Source organism: Xiphophorus hellerii, chromosome 4 (assembly GCF_003331165.1).
Source record: "Xiphophorus hellerii strain 12219 chromosome 4, Xiphophorus_hellerii-4.1, whole genome shotgun sequence".
NCBI lineage: Eukaryota > Metazoa > Chordata > Actinopteri > Cyprinodontiformes > Poeciliidae > Xiphophorus > Xiphophorus hellerii.
In genome coordinates this window covers 26,246,759-26,267,786 of record NC_045675.1, presented here as the reverse complement: position 1 = coordinate 26,267,786, position 21,028 = coordinate 26,246,759, and the positions used below count along the sequence as shown (strand labels likewise).

At 40.7% G+C, this 21,028-nt stretch overlaps 1 protein-coding gene across 4 annotated transcripts in view; it reads right to left on the bottom strand.

The window, feature by feature from the left end:
- myo9aa (myosin IXAa) overlaps positions 1-21,028 on the bottom strand; it is a 118,649-nt gene that overhangs the window by 72,817 nt on the left and 24,804 nt on the right. For all 4 annotated transcript variants that reach the window (XM_032560207.1, XM_032560211.1, XM_032560209.1 and 1 more), the window contains exon 2: positions 18,710-19,685. In XM_032560207.1, coding sequence (XP_032416098.1) covers positions 18,710-19,594 — 885 coding nt within the window. In that variant the 5' untranslated portion in view covers positions 19,595-19,685. The remainder of the gene's footprint in view (positions 1-18,709; positions 19,686-21,028) is intronic.

Below are 21,028 nucleotides of genomic sequence, written 5' to 3'. Positions count from 1 at the left end.
TGATCAGGGGTTTCTTCAGACGCAACTGGTGTTTTTACTTTTCAAGGTATTTCTTCGACCAAAGAAGACTTAAGTATTGATTTAATTGCATGCACATTTTTCCAACCAGGTTCTCATCACTGCTTAAACATTAATGTTTATTTCCAGTGACATGGACAACAGCTGAGATGAAAATCTGTGGGGGGGAAAAAACCTCATTGTGAAATCAACTAATCTACAGACAAACTACAGGAAAATGTACTCTGCTGCATATGGCCAACTGGAATAATCTTTCCATGAGCGACTTGATCCAGGGTAACATCCCTCATGTTTTCTGCTTATTTCCAGATGTCTGCACTTTTCACACAAAGTTTTATTGCACCACATCTGGACATGTGGGAAGCACAAGATGACCACAAACTCCACAGCAGATGAGAGCCTCGCAAGAGAGAGAGGTCACCTGCAAGGATTTATGCAAGTCAAGTGCAGAGGGCAGGGTGAACTTTCAGCATTTATGCAATAGTCAAACTCAGGGGTCAGGGGTGAAGGAAGGAGGACTGTATATTCTAAAGGAGCCGTCAGCTGGGTTTCAAGACTCAGCAACATGGATGAGAAAAAAGGTTATGAGTAGGAGAAAAATTATATCGTCACTGTTGATTTTTTTTATTATTATTAATATTTTTAATCAAACAGTGGAAAAAAATCAATTCATTCTCAATAACTTGACTCATCCTGGCCTGAAAGGTTTTAGACGTGTTCAGAAGCTTTTTAGGCATTTTTAGTCAGCTCTGTGATTTTACATGCATTTTATTTATCTGGCAACATTTTTACAAACTTCAATATGGTTTGTATTTTTAGGTATAAAACAGATGGTTAGTCCACATGTCTCATTTGAAACCGTTTCAATGACTCCCAGCTGAGTTCTTCCCAGTACAAAGTGGTGAGAACTGGGAGACCACTCCTCCAATGTTAGCATAGCATTAGCATAATTTAGGATCATCTAATATGCAGTATTGACCACATTTGTGGTGTATGACACTAGATTACCATTACCACAGCCTCTCATTCCTGTTTGAAATAACCTTAGAACCAACTAAAGCTACTGTACATGTACCTTATCTAGTAAACTTTTTTGTTTTTGAAAAATAAAAATTAGAAAGTGTGCATATTCTGCGAAAATGCAAGAGTGAATGCTTAATGCTTTTGTTGAAGATGCCAAAATGATTGAAGTTGACTGCTGAAGACTTGCAGAAATGCAAGAAATAGGCACCAGACGCACCAGAACAAATTATAATCCTGCAAAGTGCCTAAATGGGATTATTATAACAGAAAAACTGGCGAAGAGGAGTAAAAGCTTTTGAATAATGGAAAAATTCTACCTAAACAGTATTAGAAATTGCTGGAGAACAGCGGTTCCTAACCTAAACAGTAGGGTCACCGCAGTTTATAAGGTAAAATTATATAAAAGGCTAAAAGTAGCTAAAACGCTAATGGTTGCATTTAGACTTCCACTTGCATGTTGACTTACAGTAATATATTCTATGCAATGTAAAAAAAAACTCATGTAAAACCTAAAATTTAACAAAGACACAAACGTTCCCCTATTCCCTCTGATAAAAACGGTGGGTGAATGAAATCCAAAACTTTTATGGTTCCTGAGATATCAACATTTGTTTGGAGGCATCGGTTAGCACAGTGACTACAAAAAGCATGCCACATGCAGCACGAAGAAACCAACGTCAAAAGCTCAAATTATTCCCAGAATAAACAGCACAAAAGCTGTTAAACTGCCCAACTTCAAAATGGCCACTGCCTTGTGTCCTCCATCAGCCCTGAAACTGGATGATTAATAGGCAGGACCTAAAACATCCACTGTTAAACACGACAGACATTTTATATTGTAATTCTCAATTCTGCCACAGGATGGAGCGGTTTCCCCCATGAGGTGAAAAATTCATAAAAACCTGAATATTATAAAAAGTATGAAGGTTATGACTACCAAGAGATGTAGCCGGCATTAGGAGAGCACGCTGAGTAGTATAAAAGTTGAATGGTGAAAATAGCACAAAGTATGCAGGAGAAGAAGCGTAGCGAAATTTACGGAGCAACCAGGAAAGTGGAACTCAATAGTGTGAATGAATGCCTACAGCATTCACACTAATAAAAATGTGTAGGGGGGTAAAGTGGAGGGACCAATGGTTCCCTGGCCCAACCTGTTCTGGCGAAGCTGCGCAGGTCACTTCCAGTTCAGACTTGTGGGAATAATGTATTTACTGCCAACAGATTATTTATTTTCATAGCGCATGCTCACTGTGAGCTATTAGTACCCCAGCAACAATTGCCATGCTGCTGACAATGATGTCATCAGCCTGATTTCAAATGATGTCAGTGCCACGAGGCCCTTCTAAGGATGCCTCTGTGATGTCATAGTCCATGACATCACCAACTGATCAGTTGAGTCTCCGGTCAGTCAACACAAAATTCATTTGGACACTTTAGCTGACGGAATAAAGATGAGCAACGAAAGCGACGTTTATGTGAGACCCAAGGTCTCTTTTTGGAACAAAGTCAGAAAGACTTGTTGTTCTAACAGAGTTCATCCTGGGCAAACCACCCCAGATTATCGGAAGAGGAAATTTCTTGGCGAACTTCTTTGGAAAATAATAGAGAAAGTGGCAGACGGCCCCACCATGCATCTCGTCAGAGAAATCTTTTTTGAACAGCACAAAAAACTTTTGGCCTTACTGCTAAGAAAAACAGGGGAAGTAAACGTGGACGTTCTTTCAGACGTATCAGAGGAACTGAGCGAAAGAATTTTCCAAAGCATTGCGAGGGACGCGTTCCACTTTGCTTCAGGACTTAATTTGATTGCACTTCTCGACTACCCGGAAGGACATATATTTATTGTGAGAAAATTCTGTTCCTACAAGGAAAATGTTTACATCTATGAAAATAAAGATCAGAAGGACATTTTTTCCGAATGAGGATTTGTATTGTGATGAAAATTGCCTGAGTGAGGCTTACACTCAGGCAGACATGGATCCTGAACAGTTTTTGAAGGACGCAAATGAGATGGGATTTAAACAGGGAACTGAAGCTCAAAGGAGAAATATGGTGGAAAAAATTTTTTGGAGACTGATTTACATATCTAGTTACAGATCTAGCTATGGTGCTTATAAAATGAAGGACACCGACCCTGTCCACAAAAAGCTTGCTCCAAAACTTTGGGAAGCAGTAAAGGACATAGATTTTGTATTTTTTGAGGAGATGGAGACAAAACTCGGCTCGGGACCGGCCTCTGACTCGGGACCGGCCTCTGACTCGGGACCGGCCTCTGACTCGGGACCTGCTCCTGGCTCGGGACCTGCCTCTGACTCGGGTCCGGCCTCTGAGTCGGGGCTGGCCCCTGGCTTGGGACCTGCCACTAACTCGGGTCCAGCCCCTGGCTTGGGACCTGCCACTAACTCGGGACATGCCTCTGGCTCGGGACCTGCCTCTTACTCCGGTCCGGCCTCTGAGTCGGTACCGGCTTCTGAGTCGGTACCGGCCTCTGGCTCGGGACCGGCTTCTGACTCGGGACCGGCCTCTGGCTCGGGACCGGCCTCTGACTCGGGACCGGCCTCTGACTCGGGACCGGCCTCTGACTCGGGACCGGCCTCTGACTCGGGACCGGCCTCTGAGTCGGGACCGGCTCCTGCCTCGGGACCGGCCCCTGGCTCGGGACCGGCCTCTGAGTCGGGACCTGCTCCTGGCTCGGGACCTGCCTCTGACTCGGGTCCGGCCTCTGAGTCGGGGCTGGCCCCTGGCTTGGGACCTGCCACTAACTTGGGTCCAGCCCCTGGCTCGGGACCGGCCTCTGACTCGGGACCGGCCTGTGACTTGGGATCGGCCTCTGACTCGGGTCCGGCCTCTGAGTTGGGGCCGGCCTCTGAGTCGGGACCGGCTCCTGGCTCGGGACCGACCCCTGGCTCGGGACCGACCCCTGGCTTTGGGCCGGCCTCTGAGTCGGGACCTGCTCCTGGCTCGAGACCTGCCTCTGGCTCGGGACCTGCCTCTTACTCCGGTCCGGCCTCTGAGTCGGTACCGGCTTCTGAGTCGGTACCGGCCTCTGGCTCGGGACCGGCTTCTGACTCGGGACCGGCCTCTGACTCGGGACCGGCCTCTGAGTCCTGTCCGGCCCCTGGCTCGGGACCGGCCTCTGAGTCGGGACTGGCCCGTGGCTCGGGACCGGCTCCTGGCTCGGGACCTGCCTGTGACTCGGGACCGGCCTCTGACTCGGGGCCTCTGAGTCGGGGCCGGCCTCTGAGTCGGGACCGGCCTCCAAAGTGGAATTTAATCCACAAAAAACAGATTTTTACAGATACCTGCAACTTAGACATTATCTCCAGAATCATAGTGAATGGCAAAAAATCTCAACCGATATGACCAAGACTGAAGAAATTTTATTATCAATAGCAAAAGGTGAATCAACAAAAGGCATGATCTCAAAACTATACAAAAACCTGCAATATGAATCCAGTGTTAATAATAAGGAAATTAAGGAGAAGTGGGAACTGGAGGCTAATATAATAATAACAGATGAAGTGTGGGAAGAAACATTTAGATCTGGACACAAATTAACTAACAGCCTGACATGGAGGGAATTTGACTGGAAGGTTAAGATGCGTTACTTTAACACCCCGGTTATCACATCTAATTATGATAAAACATCTAGGCTTTGTTGGAGAAATTGTGGAAAGGTTTGGGACTGTCCGAAGGTGCTCGAGTTTTGGAAGGAGGTGCAAACGGATATAAAAAATATTTTAGGTATTTATTTGGATTTGGATGCATCTGTTTATATTTTAGGAATAATTACCTCGGATATGATCGACAAAAACAATAAATACTTGATTAGAGTTTTGCTTATGATTGCGAAGAAATGTATAACATATGCTTGGTTGAGGCCACGGCCTCCCAATATTACAGAGTGGAGAGATAGAAGTAGAAAAGTCTACACTATGGAAAAAACAACCTCAAAACTACAACTCAAGATGGAGACCTTTGAAACAAAATGGAGACCTATAACTAATTTCATATTGTAACCTTGACACCTCTATTTGTTTGTTTGTCTACCGTTCAAATTTATTTTGTATTATTATCTTTGTGTACTTTTATTGCTTTCATTTGTGTTCTCATTATGTCTACTGTTGTCCCTATCACTGTAATTATTGTAATGTATATATCCATGGATGTTGATGACTATAAGTGTCTCTTAACGGGTCTGATGTCTATCAGAAGGAATTGTATTTCGGTTGGACTGTTTCCTCCATCAACATTCACTGGAAGACTTTTGGCAGAGCTGGAATTGTACGACCAGTTTGCTTGGTGTGGGTTAAATGTCTGGAATAATAAATAAGATGTAAACTGTGAGTTGTGTCAGGGGTGGACATGTGTATGTGTTGATATAAAACAGTTTTTGAAAATAAAAAGTTCAAAAAAAAAAAGGTGGGTCCTTGTAATTCCGTTTTGAAAAGTCACAAACCAGACAATCCTGAAAGAGAAGACAACACCAATGAAGACCCGACATGTGCATTGTGTTTCTGTGTTTGATATGATGTAAAGCACTTTGAAATGCCTTGCTGCTGAAATGTGCTATACAAATAAAATTTGATTGATTGATTGATAACATTCATGGAAAAACCTCACATAACCTTATATTAAAGCAGAAAGTACGGCGGCTACCGTAAGAAAGACTTACAGTATTCAATTATGCTGCATAACTGACCAGCACAGTAATGCGAGGTAACGCAAATGTTTTGCGAGGGAACGCAAATGTTTTGCGAGGTAACACAAAAGAAAAAAGTTTTCGGGTTGCTGTGGTGGCGCAGGGGCAAAGCAGGCCGCGTATTGAGGCCTTAGTCCTCGTGACGGTGGTCGCAGGTTCGATTCCCGGCCTGGTGACATTTGCTGCATGTCTTCCCCCTTTCTCATTACCCTGTTTCCTGTCGAACTACTTTCAAATAAAGGCCACTAGAGCCAATAAAACCTTTAAATAAAAAAAAAAAAAGAAAAAAGTTTTCCCATGTCCCCTAGAGGGCTCCGTATAGACTAGGTATACAATTGTAAGGCATATTAAATTTTATCTAACTTTTTTTTTTTTTTTTTTTTTTTTACATATAATTTAAGATTAAATAAGGGTATTATTCTCAATCTTCAAACCCAGAAGCTGACAACAGTATTTGAAATACTGTGTATATATTACTCAAACCATTTTTCTTTGGATTTAAAGTCCTTAAAATGATTATTCAAGAGAAACATGGTCATGAGCTTTCGTAAAGGAAAGAGATTATCAATAGTTCCACCTTATAACCAATGTGAATTACAACTCAAAACAATGATTTCATAAAAAATGTCCACAAAAAGATTAAATCACAACTAGCGGCATTAAGAGCAGCAAAAATCTTCTGATTAAGGACTCCAGACATCACAGCGGGTCCACTATGATTGCATCTGGCATCACCGCTTCTACGTCGTTTAAAATAACGGCTTTTCTGTGCATCTCGTTTCAGCGCGAGGCTCTGCTGCAGGTGCAAATGGGGCGTCAGGACAGCAGGTGCTGACTGGGACATTGAAGGGGGCGATGTTGACGAAGCACCTGCAAACCGCAGCATAAATGAAGAGCCTGTGAATGGAAACAAACAGGCACATTGTCGGACAGCTGCCAATGAGCAACTTGACTGGAAAACGCCAGCAGAGCTAAAAGAGATGAATAAGCTTGTGTTTCTCTCCCAAAAAGATAGTGAGAACAGACAGAAGATACAAATTATTTCCATAGTTGGAAATCTTTTAAAGAAAGTTTTTTGCTGCATAGAAAATAAGGACTTGCTTTTGAGAGCAGCTGAAATAGTTAATCGTAGTTAAGTGGTCATTTATCACTAAAGTAAGCCACTGTTTTCCAGCTCTCTGTGTAAACGCTTTTGCTCTAAACAACTTGTACTTTCTCTGCACATGGTAGGCCAGCCATCTAGATGATGGATCAACTTTTGCAAAATCTGGGCAAAACACAAACTAAACTCAGTCACCATAAGAGCATTACTGATTGCAGCAGCAAACCCCTCAGTAACCTTTGACCTCATGTAGCCACTGAGCATAGTCGTGCCTTATACAACAGATGGGATGACAACGCTGGAAGACTATGTGCTCTTGCCCCCTTTTTTGTTGTTTTTTTTGCATACAGTTTCAGAAAAAAAAAAGAGGCTGGCACTGGGGAGCAGAGATAAACACAGAGTGAAAAGCTACAGCTGCAGCTGCTTGAATTCTTCATTTTTCAACTAAATGAAATGCGAAACACTGTAACTCTGCAGACCATGCTTGTTAAAAGTCATTGAATTATTGTGAATAGTGTCTGATTAAACAGCCTTGGCAAAAACAGAAATTAATACTTCTATAAAATGAAGGAAAGAACAAAGGTTCCGAAGTGAATCTACATTTGCAAAATGTACACATTTATAAATTTGCTGCCTGCTTTCTTAAATTAAGTTGTGGTGAAATAAGAACGAGAACAAGACATTTTCATTGTTTGGAGCAAGGTATTCTAAATGATATGTATATTGGGTTACAATAAGCTATGCACCCTGAACACAGGGTGCATAGCATTATTCACGTATTATTTTTGAGTCAAATAAAAAAATAAACATCCACGATTAGCGACAGGTGGCTTAATGCATAAATTGGGAAAATGTTGGAATTCCTTTATTTCTTAAACCCAAAACTATTAAATCTCTCATTATTGTTTACTTTAGCAAATAGGAATAATTTTGGTAATTATAATTGGCCTAAGAAAAGAACATTTTGGTCTGATTTAACTTCAGACACTGATTAAAAAAGGAGTGTGTGAGTCTTTTAATAGGTGTACAGTACAGACCAAAAGTTTGGACACACCTTCTAATTAAAATGGGTTTTCTTTATTTTCATGACTATTTATAAGGCAAGAAATCCCACTTATTAACCTGACAGGGCACACCTATGAAGTGAAAACCATTTCAGGTGACTACCTCTTGAAGCTCATCAAGAAAATGCAGTGTGTGTGCAAAGCAGTAATCACAGCAAAAGGTTGCTACTTTGAAGAAACTAGAATATAAGGGGTATTTTCAGTTGTTTTACACTTTTTTGTTTAGTGCATATTTCCACATGTGTTATTCATAGTTTTGGTGCCTTCAGTGTGAATCTACAATGTCAATAGTCATGAAAATAAAGGAAACTCATTGAATTAAAAGGTGTGTCCAAACTTTTGGTCTGTACTGTATGTAAACCTCTGGTTTCAAATTCATAAATTTTTGAAGAAAAAATAAAATTGCCCAGATCAAACCTCAACAAAAACACGAAGTGGGTATTATCTGGAAACTCCTGGTTGGTACATCTTTACTTCTTATGTTAACAGAAAACATTTCTAATATTTAATGTTTGGACCTCCAGATCTATGGTTGATTGGTGCATCTCTACCCAGAGGGAAATGCCAACTCTAAACATAATTTGATCTATAAGCAGACCTGTGTTGGGTTGCAAGTGATTTGACTTACAAAGGAGATGAAGCAACTAGAACAAAGGGCACCAAAGTGGCATCATGCATGGATCAATAATGTTGCAGGCAGCTGCTTATGGATCCAATAGCCAAAACGGTGAGTGGGAGGTCAGAAGAGCCAGAGAAGGCCTTGTAAACTGGTGTTGACAGAGATCCATTTTGTTGTTTTTTCAACCATGTGGTCGAATACTGCCACACCTTTACATATGAACATAACAGTGGCCCACCTAGAACAAGTATGTCAAGGGATCAACACATCTGACATCCAGATTCAAGTGTTGTACTTTACAGTGTTATCCTGGACCATCTCTCAAAAAAGTGCCATAGGCCGTATGACAGGTTCACCGTCCCATACATAAGATACAATAAACACCAGAAGTGGAGCTTTATTATGCCTTATTGGTCATGGTTCTGTTTTACTGCAGATCACTAGTGTTTGTGATTATAGCACAAAAGAAAGAAGAACATTTATTGTAAATGTTGTTGAGGCATACCAGCATTACTCGAGGCATGACCGAGACCTTTAGGATTTTACTGCTCTGTTTCTGTTTCCTTCAAGAGTCTCTTTTTATGTGGAAGATGAGTCATGTCCAGTCATTTCCTGGGATTTGTCTTAATGAGTCTGAGTCATGACAAATTCCAGGTTTGTAGAGAACAGCAGGAGGATACAATCATTTAAATGAGATAGGCAGCTTAAGTCTTTAGCAGCCCAGGTAATTTATTAGAACCTGATTCTGATTCTTCAAAAGGTCCTCTCTGTGAAACAAGTGAAAAACAACAGTAATCTGCAAATAAATACCAGACTATAACTCCAATACAATACTAATGGGAACTCTAATCAACAGAGCATTTTTTAAGAGTATGTACAGTATGTACAGAGTTTTTCACTGTATTTATGTTATAATCAGGAATGGAGGTGAGTCAAAAGTTTAGATTAAAGCAAACTAAAATGTATTTAAAAACCACATTTAGCAGATCCACTGCTGTAAAAGTACCATACAAGAGAGTGCTGGGAAACTTCAGTAGGTAGTAAGAATGAAAGAAGAGTTTGGACTCACCTGGTGAAAATTTCCCTTGAACTGTTGAAACAGTGGAGATTTCCACTTCTATCAGTAAGCCCTCTATTGGAAGTCTATCTGCAGACTAAGTAGTGTGAGTCATGACTTCATCTCTGAGTAATGGAGCCAATATAATCAGCAATAGGAACTACTGCTGAGATGATAAAAACATATAAAGCCATCTAATTATCACGATAAGGTGACTCAGTAGTAATTTCTTTGATGGTTTTGGGAGCATTTCATACCAAGGAACTTAAACATTTTAGGTTGTTGCAACATTACAAGAATTTCTCATAAAATAAAACGTTATTTCTCAAGTACAACAGAAAACCAACAACAAACCGCTTGAGCAACTCAGCACTATAATTTTCAACACCCACTTCCTATGGCTGGCTTTCTGTGGCCTCCACTGATTGAACGACAACTTGCTCATACTTGTCAACTTTAACATGGTGATACTTAGGCCTGTCGCGATAAACGGTAAATCAATTAATCGTATGATAAATTAAAACTATCGACGTCATTTTAATTATCGGCATTATCGTCTCTTCTGGCCTTTTTCTCTTTCTGTTGATGACACCGAATGAAAAAAGGCTCAACTCCGGTGCTCTCCACTGACCCCCCCTTCCTCATTTTACTTAGTGTAATGCCCAGTGCGCATGACACGATCTTAGAGCTGTCGGCCGATTGTCGGCCCATTTTCAAAACCTGACAGACCACACATTAGCCGACAGAAATCCTAGGTATAACGGTTCGATCGTGCCGTGAGGTGTCCAACAATGGGCACAAAATAATGGCTACAAGTCCAGTTAACTAATTTTAAAACCAGGCATTAATCAATGCTTTACTACAATCTACCTGCAATGCATGTGGCTAGTGTCAGCGTAAAGTCCTGACTGAATGAAAATCATTATAATCTATTTACGTCACGTTAACGAAGAACAGCTGAAAAGTTACCGGGTTTATCAACTGCGGTAGCAATTTCGCTCCAACTCCTCCCATTGTCATTTCTATATTCTTTGCATGTTGAATAAACATTAATGTTGTTTCCACGTATCATCTCCAATGTCCGCTGAACTTCGGGTTGGTCGTGTCAGCTGTTTGGGATTCCCCTCCGTAATTTCCCCTCAGAAAACACGGAGGAGAATCCGCGCTTTCTGATTGGCTACCTGTCACATTCAACAGGTCAACGATCTAAGATTGTTGTAAGGGGAAAAATAGCAGCAAAAAATCATGTAGTGTGAACTATTGCATCAGGTAGTGGGATGTGCCCATCTTCTCTATTTAAATCTAATTATTACTGAAGGGCAACATAATATACAGACTTCATAATCTGCCCTCTTTTGGTTGAATGCAGTATTTATTTACACTTTGGCTTTATGTTGTTTAGTTTTTTTTTCCAAGTGAGTTTTTTGTTAATGGAGACTGAGAATCCATTTTATTTTTGTTTTTGGTTGTTTTGTTTATTTTGTTTATTAGCTCAAGTGTTAAATATTCTTTTGAAAATAAAGTGCATCTATCTTTGGCAGGAAATCGCATGCATTATTACGTCATTTACATTAAATCAGTGTAAAAAGGTCTTCAAACAATATTATCGTTTATCGCAATAATTTTTGAGACAATTAATCGCTCAGCAAAATTTGCTATCGTGACAGGCCTAGTGATACTGCAGTTCTCTACTAATGCAAGTGCCGGTCAACAGTGATACCATAATAAATCAGGGTGTTTTTGTGAATCAAAGTGCTTTATCTAGAAAAGGACGGTGCAGGAAGACAGAATTATTCTCATGTTCTCTCACTTTTTGTGTTCAATTGTGCTGTACTTGACGTAGTTACTGAACAATGTATATTAGTAGTTATGATGGAATCAGATTTCCCAGTCGATAGCTGGAAATTTAGCAGAGGTTTGGTAAAATGCTCATAAATGTGGTAGGGGAAAAAAGGTATTAAATTTCCATCTTGACCACTAACATTTTGCTGTTGCCATGCAACATAATTTCCAAAAGTGTGTGTATTCATATTTCTCAAATTATGACTGAGGATAAATCTATTATCATACCATTTGCTTTTTAAATACAAATCAGAACAAGCCAATACATGACTTGCCATATTTTGCTGTGGAATATGAAAATATTTCACAGTAAATATTTTTGAGTTTCTCTAATCCCAACTGTTCCAGAAACCTTTTTGGGCTCTGTTTTTTGCAAGGCAGTTTCAAATGCTGTCCAGATAGCAGAAAAACTTGTTTAAAGTTTCTTATTTAACTTCTTTGTTTTAGAAAAAGCCCAACTAACATAAGAAGACCAATAATCTAACTTCAATAAAACACAGAGCTCTGACAAATAAGAAATATAATCTCGGCTCTTACATTCCCCATCTCTCTTGTGATGCCCTTTCCTCCATCTCAGCCTGAGGTAAATCTTATTTGACCTCACCCAGTTAGGGGAAAACCCATATTAAAACACTACTCCTCCCGGTAATAGTGGGGCCTCTGGACCGCCTGCATTATGAGTGCATCTCTGTCTTAGTGCAGGCCTATACTGAAGAAGCCCTGAAGTAGATGCTGAGCAATGAAACTGCTGACCTGGGATGACTCACACCAGGGATATTTGTTTTGGCTGGGAACACAAAGGAACCCAACAAGAGCTCCAGAACTCACTGGGCCAAGGGGGTCTGTCAAAACAGCTTAGTACTTGAGTTCACCCAGAGAGGATTCCCTAACATGCACACAGTCAGTACTAATACTACAATCACCTCCCAAGTCTTAGAAATAATATCCGAACCTGAAAGGGCTTCCAGGAGAAAGTGTCTTATTTAAGCAAAAAGGACAATTTATACTTGCAAAGATGCACCTAAATGAACCGCAAGACTTCAGAAACAATGTTGTTTGCATAGAGCACCATACTAGAAATGTCACAGTTGAAAACAAACACCTCAAACCAACAGTAAAGTATGGGAATGGAGAGCTGGTGATTTGGGTTTGTTATTCAGCCAGAGGACTGGTGCACCAGACACTGAGGTGACAACGAATTCCCGTGTATACCAAAGTATTCTACAGCCAAATCCTAAAAATTTGCCAAAAATGGGTCAATATTACAATGGTGACAAGACAAAGCTTAAAACAAACATAACAATGGCTGAAAAAGAAAAGACTGACTTGCCACAAACCTATTGGGAATTCGTCTTGCAGGTTTGAGCCCCCAATCCGTCTAAGTTGTTGTTGTGACCTTGGGTGAGACACTTAATCCATCTTACTTGCTGGTGGTCAGAGGCTGTGCTGGTGCAGGTCAGCTGTGGCTACAATGTAATAGCTCACCTGCATCAGTGTGTGAATAATATGAATGTGTGTGTCAATGGGTCGATAAATGTAGTGTGAAGTGCTTTGGGGTTCTCTGGACTTGATAAATTGCCATACAAGTACTGAACATTTACTAAAGACAATATATGAAGATTCTGGCACTGAAGACCAAAGAACTGCAGAAGGTTCTGCAGTCCGCTATTTAAATATTAGGGATCCAGGATGGCCTCACACTAATGCAGTTAATCCAGAACGTGCACTTTGTACCAAGAAGATTTATTGTTCAGCCACACCTTCAATCATTCCCAAATGTGAGGCAGCCACCTGAAAACCCACAACTCAGCAAGCCGATACCAGAATTCAAAGCGTGGCTGGTTGTGGAACAGCAGGTCATGATAAACTTAGAAAAGTCAATACCAGGCAGATGCATTAAAAACATAACTTCTAATGAATACTCTCCCTCGCTTAAACTACCTGTTTCAAAACCTTCCTTGCTATTTGTCCCTTATATTTTTTAAATCCCTTAATTCTCATATTTCTCGTTTTATTTGGAACAATAAGCATCAACGAATTAGGTTCTCCACTCTTACTAAACCCAAGCAGTTGGGAGGTTTATCTTTACCCAATTTGCAGCTCTACTACTGGTCTGCTCAGCTTAAAATGATGTCTGACTGGTTTTCTAGTAGATACACCTGCTTATGGCGGGGCCTTGAATCTTTTTCATGCTGTCCTAGAAGGTTAAGTTCTCTCCCTTTTATCAATAACTTAGATCAATTGGATTCATTGAAGGAAAACATGGTAGTTTATAGTACTTTGTTAGCTTGGCAAGACATAAGGAAATACTTGAATATTCCCTCCTTTATCTCAATTAGATCCCCCCTGACTTTAAACCCAGACCAACAACTTCTATTAGAAGTATTGGCCTATTGAACTGGTCTTGTCTGGTCTGAATGATTTCTCTGATTTGTTGATTTCCGGTGCTATCAAATCATTTAATCAAATCAGGGACAAGAGCAACATTCCTCAGAAAGATTTTTATAAATATCTTCAGATTCGACATTTTATGGATTCATTATTTCGGTCCAAAGCATTCCGTAGGGAACTGACAGACTTAGAAAATATTCTGGTTTCCACCAATTCTCCTAAAGGTCTGATTTCCAAATTCTATGCATTCTTACTCTGCTCTGTACCATCAAGCTTTGACTCTGTCAAGCAGTTGTGGGAGCGTGATCTGGAGATGAAATTCAGCCCTTTAGATTGGCTTAAGATTTGCAATGGAACCTTTCCTCAATGCACTTCTATTTCTATACAAGAACAGAATTTCAAACTTTTCTATAGATCCTACTATACCCCTGTTCGTCTTCAGAGAATGTTCCCCAACCGTTCCAATCTGTGCTGCAAATGTTCGAGGCATAGAGGTACTTTTCTCCATCTATTCTGGTCATGTGATTTATTAAGGACCTTTTGGAGGGACGTGCATTTGGTGATTGAAAAGGTTCTGGGTGTTCGCTTTTCTTTTTCTCCTGTGTTCTATCTTCTAAATGTTTCCCCCAATCATTTGGATGCACATTCTAAATCCTTGTTTACAATTCTTCAATTTCTTGCCAAGAAATGTATTTTGTTACAATGGACTTCTACTTCTGCCCCCACAGTAAATATGTGGCTCACACAGATATCTGTTATCCTTTGTTTGGAAAAGCTGACCCATGATCTTAATCAGAAATCAGATACATTTTTGACACTTTGGGGTCCCCTTGAGTCTTTTCTGCTTGGTCCCTAGGATTTTATTTTATTTTTATTTTTAATTATTATTATTATTATTTTTGTTTTATAGCTCTATTTGTTCTTGCCTGCTTTTGTTTCTCCGCTCTTGATGGCTGAGGGGTGACGTGGACTGGAGGAGAGGATTGACACCCTGTTTCTCGTGCATGTGGGGTACTTTGTTGTAGTTTTTTTAAATTTTTGTTTTTTATGTGTGTATGTGTGTGGCGGCACAGGTTTCTTCTTTGTTCTTTATATTGTAACGAATCTAAAATTAATAAAAATAATATATAAAAAAAACAAAACATAACATAACTTCTCACTTGCCAGAGTTCAAACGTATGTAGACTGAGAAGAGAAGCACACAAAGCTTTTTTTCATGAGGTCCATTTCTGAGAATGAATGAAGACATTCTGCATGCATAAACAGTCCCACAACAGAGACAATAGAAGATAAAACCGAGCCAAACTATATAGAGTAGTACACTTTACTATATATGCAGGCATTCACCGATACTAGAGGCTTAACGTCATTTCAGACGACTCTGCCACAAAAAGCTAAACACTGTGAGGAATGACCGACAGCAGATAAGCACTACAGCAAAACTGTGTGAAGTATTTGTCACATTTCATGTATGCTTCTATTTGTCTTGAGTCTACAGGGTCAGCTCAAGTCCAAAGCTGTTCAACTCGAGGCAGGAATAGCAAAAATCACTTTACGACTCTGGAACTTTGCTGAAATTAAAGCCTGTCAGACTTCTAAGTGCCTACATTTGGAATAATCACTGTGTTTAAGGAATGCCGAAACTTTCCGAGTTCATCTAATCAACACAACGTGTCCTTACAAAGTATGTTTTCATCTCGTTCTCAGCTGCAATAATTGAAACTCTGGAGCAAGAGTCAGGACCTAGACAAAGAGCTCCAACTGTTGGCTGGTTTCCAAAATAAACCCCTATTTATGAGTAACATTTTCTAACGTGGGTTTAAAAAAAATATGTCTTTTTTGACCTAAACAAATATGTCTTGACCTAAACTTAGGTCTCAATGTTTAGTTTGCTTTTTTTTACAGTGCAAATGTTGGCTTTGCTTTGCTGTGGCACTGTTTACGTGCAGATAATGAGTCATTTTGAGGTAACAATCTGACCCAGCCTCAATCCCAGATTTAAGCATGCTCTCCAGTAATTCTGGAGGACAAAGCTAAACCAAAAAATGTAGTGAAGTAAAGTAGAGGTACAAGTTTGGCATCTCTTACAATTATATATACATTTTTCTTCATTAATTATTTATTTCAACATGAATTCCCTTAAATATTTAATGTACAACACAAGATGGAAGAGGCTTTTACAAATTAAAAATGTTTTGCTTTGTTGAAACTGGGGCGATATTAACAATCCATGTTTCTTTCCATCACCTTGCCATTTGTGTATGCCTTTCAGGAGAGGGACGGGAAGGAGCTGGCCATGTGGCATTTGTTTGGTCATGTGACAATAATAGTTATGCTTCACAGGATTACGATTTAACTGTTGCAGAGAAGCAATGTCAGCATTGAGGTAAAAAAAAAAATTATATCACATCGGTAAATATTTACCAGCCATAACAGCAATAAAAATATCAGATATCAATATCACAAAATATGTTCCTATCATCTCTACTCTTTACATACAGAGATTAGAGGTAACATTTTTTAAATTTACATTAGGAACGCACTCTAAAATAAAAAATTTTGTAATATCAATGAAAACACTGCTTAATAAATCTTCCTCACTCTCACAGTACGTCCCTAAAACAAAAGAAAAAAGCCTCAGAGAGGCAAACGGACAAAGGATCCCACTGACGTAAACTGTTCCTGCTCTGATGTCGTCCATCTCTCCCTGCAGTAGCACAGCAGCTCCAGTCTTGGCATCAATCACCATCAGGGCAGATATGCAATCTCACTGTGCAAACAATTATGGGCAGCTCCTCTGCACTCACAGCTACTCACTCGTGTTGAGGCATTGAGGATTAAGACAATGTGCTTACACATTAACCAGAGAGTCACACAGATCAATGGCATTCCTCAGGACTGTATTTACCAACTGAAAGCAATAAAGTGTGGACTCGTGGAGCTACCTGCTGCCTGAACTGTTGTCTTTTAGGTTACCTTTGACCTTGGCTTCTGAGATCATAGTTTCAACTTGACATTGATGTAACACTTACTTCAACTTAGTTTTTTTTTAAGAGAGAATACATTAATGGGATCATTATCTTGGAGAAGGACCCAGTACAGGGAGGTTGTTTGTTTTGTTTTTTTTAAACCAGAAAAAAAGCCACTGTAGCATTTAACAGAAGATGAAGAACGCTTTCCCAGATCAGTGAACTTGTGAATTGCCATGAATAAAATGAAACAGTCAAGAGTAAATTTCTTCTTAGCTGCTTGAACTCAAAGTAACAACACCGCCTCATTCTTAATAAGTGGACCAAAAGTAAACGTGTAGCAATCAGGAGCTGTGACAGCCAGCATTGCAACCCATTGCGACATATAGAAAGAATCTTAACACAACCCATATTTGCCTTTTCATACAGGCAGCATTATGAATGCCATTGATCAATGTTGTGCAACTCTCAGGAATTCGGCTGGGCAAAGAAACAATGTGTAGTTGTGAACCCATCAAAGATCATGAAATGGACTGCACTATAGTTGCAGGTCCCTGAAGGAAAAAAAAGAAGAATATGAGTGGAATGTCTTGAGTGATGAGAAAACAATCAGTTTCCTTCACAGACCTCTGGCTAGGCCTCTACAACATCCACCTTGAGACTCTATTTCCATGGTGCAGAAAAAAAACCAAGAATCTAGAACTACACCATTGATAATTAACAGCCTGCATGCAGATAAGGCTCCTCTGTTCTCCAAATAATCCCCACACAGCTGGACAGAAACTGTACTAAATTTCTTTGTGCCAGTTAAGATCAACAAGAGACAGAGGCAAGAAAAGCAGCAATGTGTGACTAATGCTATGTGTGGAAGCAGCTGCAATAAGATGCACTGTGTAAACTATGACTGCAGAGGTTCCAGAATAGCTAGCATCCATTTTCCAAAGTTCTGGCAACAAACAAGGGGAACTAGACAGTAATTTTAGGAGGAGTCAAACTCACAAGTGCTAAATTCCTATCAAGTTTTTAACCGCATAAAAATATTTTAATAAAGGCCAGCTAATGTTTTCAACATTAGATAATCCCAGATTTCAGGTTTAATCAGGTCCAAATCAACTCTGAAATCAAAAGTTCAAAACCATCCACTACTCTTAAAATGTGAAGCCTTTTTTGCATTTCCATATCCCCAGTTCCGCCACACCTCTAAGGATGGGACTCAAATGCAGCAGATTTGGAAAAACTACCTCTACCAGTCTATCTCGAAGCAGCACATTCCCAAGACAAACCTTCCCCTTAATCCCATGACCGCACCGTGCATTAGGTCACACACCAGCACAACACTCTGAAACTTCTTCAGGATGCAGTTGCATGCAAGAGCACACCACAAGACCACATGTTTTACAGGAGACTAAGAACCAAGCCATAATGGTGCACACAGGCCTCACCCTGCAGATACACTGTGATCTAGCACCACTTTTGTTCCACTAAGCCGCTTGAGAAGTTACAACCACGATTATAAACCACCATGTTTCACAAAATTTATGCAAAACCTTGCTAAACAAATCCACATTGTTGCTACTTTACATCTTACATTTTTGCAGGATCTCCAATCACTGTGAAGGGGCACTTAGAGTTCTAAGAACTGAACAAAAAAAGTTCATGTGTGGAAGCGTGTGCAGAGCTGGTTTTAAAAAGAGATCAAAAAGTGACGTCTGCAGCAAAAAATCTTTAGTCACCAAAAATTACTTGAAGAAGTTAAATAAAAGCAGTCTTTTGAACGCTCTACTACAGTATTTCTGAAAAAGAATAACTCCACCACCCCAAATGCAACAGGTCCTTAGGCCCTCAAGTCAAGTGCTGTTTTTCCAAGTCCTGTCAAATGATTTGTTCTAAACAAAACCAATGAATAAAAGCGTATTCCTCACCTCTAATACTGGTCCGGCTCCCAATATGATTTGCTCCACTCCACTGGCAAAGCCCTTCTGACTGAGGGCAGTCAGATGATGAATGAGAAAGTTTGTGCTTTGCGTCTTCCCAGAGCCGCTCTCCCCAGATATGACGATGCACTGGTTCTTCTGTCTCCTCAGCATTGCGTGGTAGGCCACATCCGCCACGGCGTAAATGTGCGGCTCCAAATCTCCCAGCGTATGATTGTCATACATCTTCACATACTTGGGGTTGTAGATTGGCAGGAACTTGAAAGGGTTAATGACGATGAGGATACTTCCTACGTAGGTGTAGATCTTTTCCTGCCGGAAGCGTGAGCGCAGGTTGTCCAGCAGCGAGCGCTCGTTGAGCTCCGGCAGGCAGCACAGATCGGCGTGATCGCCCTGAGAATCGGGTTGCGGCAGCAGTCCGCGTTCCACCATGCGCCTTCGCTCCTCCGTTACCTGCAGCCACATATGGAGGCTGCCTCCGTAGTGAATAGAGCCATCCAGATTTTTCTGCCTCAGCAGGAAGCGATAATCATCGCCGCCAAACAGCGAACGGTGTTCCAGAGCCACGCGAGGCCAGAGCATCATCCTCTGCACGGGACAGTCGGTGGGGTTCAGAATCCATTCTTCCCCACCAAACTCCTTCACCTCGGCTAACACATAACACTTGGTGCGGTCCAGCTGCAACCGCTCGATGACACGTTCGATGGCCTCAGCGGCTGTGGTGGTCTTGCGGGCACTGATTGGACAGTAGATGGTACCCTCTGCGAGGGCGCCTGGATAGATGCGCACGGTGAGCTCTGAGTTCTCAAAGCGCTGCCGTCGGCCCAGGGTGCCCTTGCCACCAACGCCACCAACGCCATCGCGAGCACTCATGGTGCAGCAGGAGCTCCCATTAGAGGCAGCAGGCCTGGTACTGGCACGTCCTTCGCTGGGCTGGTGAGACCACTATCTCAAGACATCACCACTGGAAGAAAGAAGAATAACAGGGTAAGGACCAGTAGCAATCAGTATGAAAGTTCTTGTAAGAAAACTAGGGCTGTCAATGTTAACGCATTTACGCCTGCAACTAATCTTAATTTGTTTAATGCATAGTATTACCTGGTGTAGATTATTCGCATTACCTATTTTGACCTGAAAGTCTCTCTTCTGCAGAGGGTTACTTAGTTCAAAGCAGTGTGTAGCACGGTCTTGTACTGCGTTCATCAATGCAGAGTCGCAAACGCAAAGAGTCAGGGTGGTGTGCTCAGTGGTAAATTTTGCTTTAAAAAAGACAACGCAGTTACAACGGGTACCCCGTGTACAGAGGCTATGGACCTTTAAGAGGTCATCCAGAGTTCGAATCCCGTTCTCAGTTCCTTGGCCCCCCTTCTGTCTGCCCCCTCCTATCAGATTACTGTGAAATAAAAGCCACTATTACCAAAAAAAAACTAACAGAAGACACTGTGATGGATGTTTGAATAAAGCCAACCTACTGTGTAGTTTAATTATTGCTTACTTATTGTTTTTCCACCAAAGCACAACTACAGTAGTTTACAGTTACCATTTCTGAATGTAATTCAAAATCAAAATGACCTGTTTTAAACCTTCCTGAATATGAAAACCTAGAAAACTGAGATGTGTGGTTTGAGACAATAAAACATTTTTCTAAATGTTTTTTTGAAAACGTGCGTTTGTTTAAATTTTAAACTTACAAAGTTAAGCTTTTAGTGTTTAATCACAGTGCTAGAGTGTGATTAATCAGATTTTTTTTATTTATTGATAGACAGCACTAGAGAAAACACACAACAATCTCAACATCTGTACAACGAATGAACTTCTCTAAACTGATTTACAGTCTGGGATTTCTACGCAGCCCACTCCACCCCAAAGGGGGTCAATCCAATTAGTTTGATTTGGGAGACATAAACATCAGCCTGTGTGTGCAGTTCGGTCCCACCGAATCTGTCAGGATTTCTGTTCTAGACACACAGATGTGCTGAACCATAAAAATAAGACACTCTATTTTCTTTAAAAAAAAAAAAAAAGCCTCAGAAGAAGTTATGAAGGTTGCTAATGCAGCTCTTGCTCAAAAGGTTAACATACATGATAGGGCTGAAACGATTCCTCGAGTGATTCGAGTACCTCGATTATTAAAATTCTTCAAGGAAAATGTATCTGCCTCAAAGCTTCATTAAATTATATTTTATTATTTAATGCACCGTGTTCCGGCAGGGTTATTACTTGCGTTGCCCAGCGCTCTCACTTCCGCCTGAGTTGTTGACGAAAGCTAAGTGTTAGCAGTGTAATGTCCAGTTTTCAGGTTCGGCC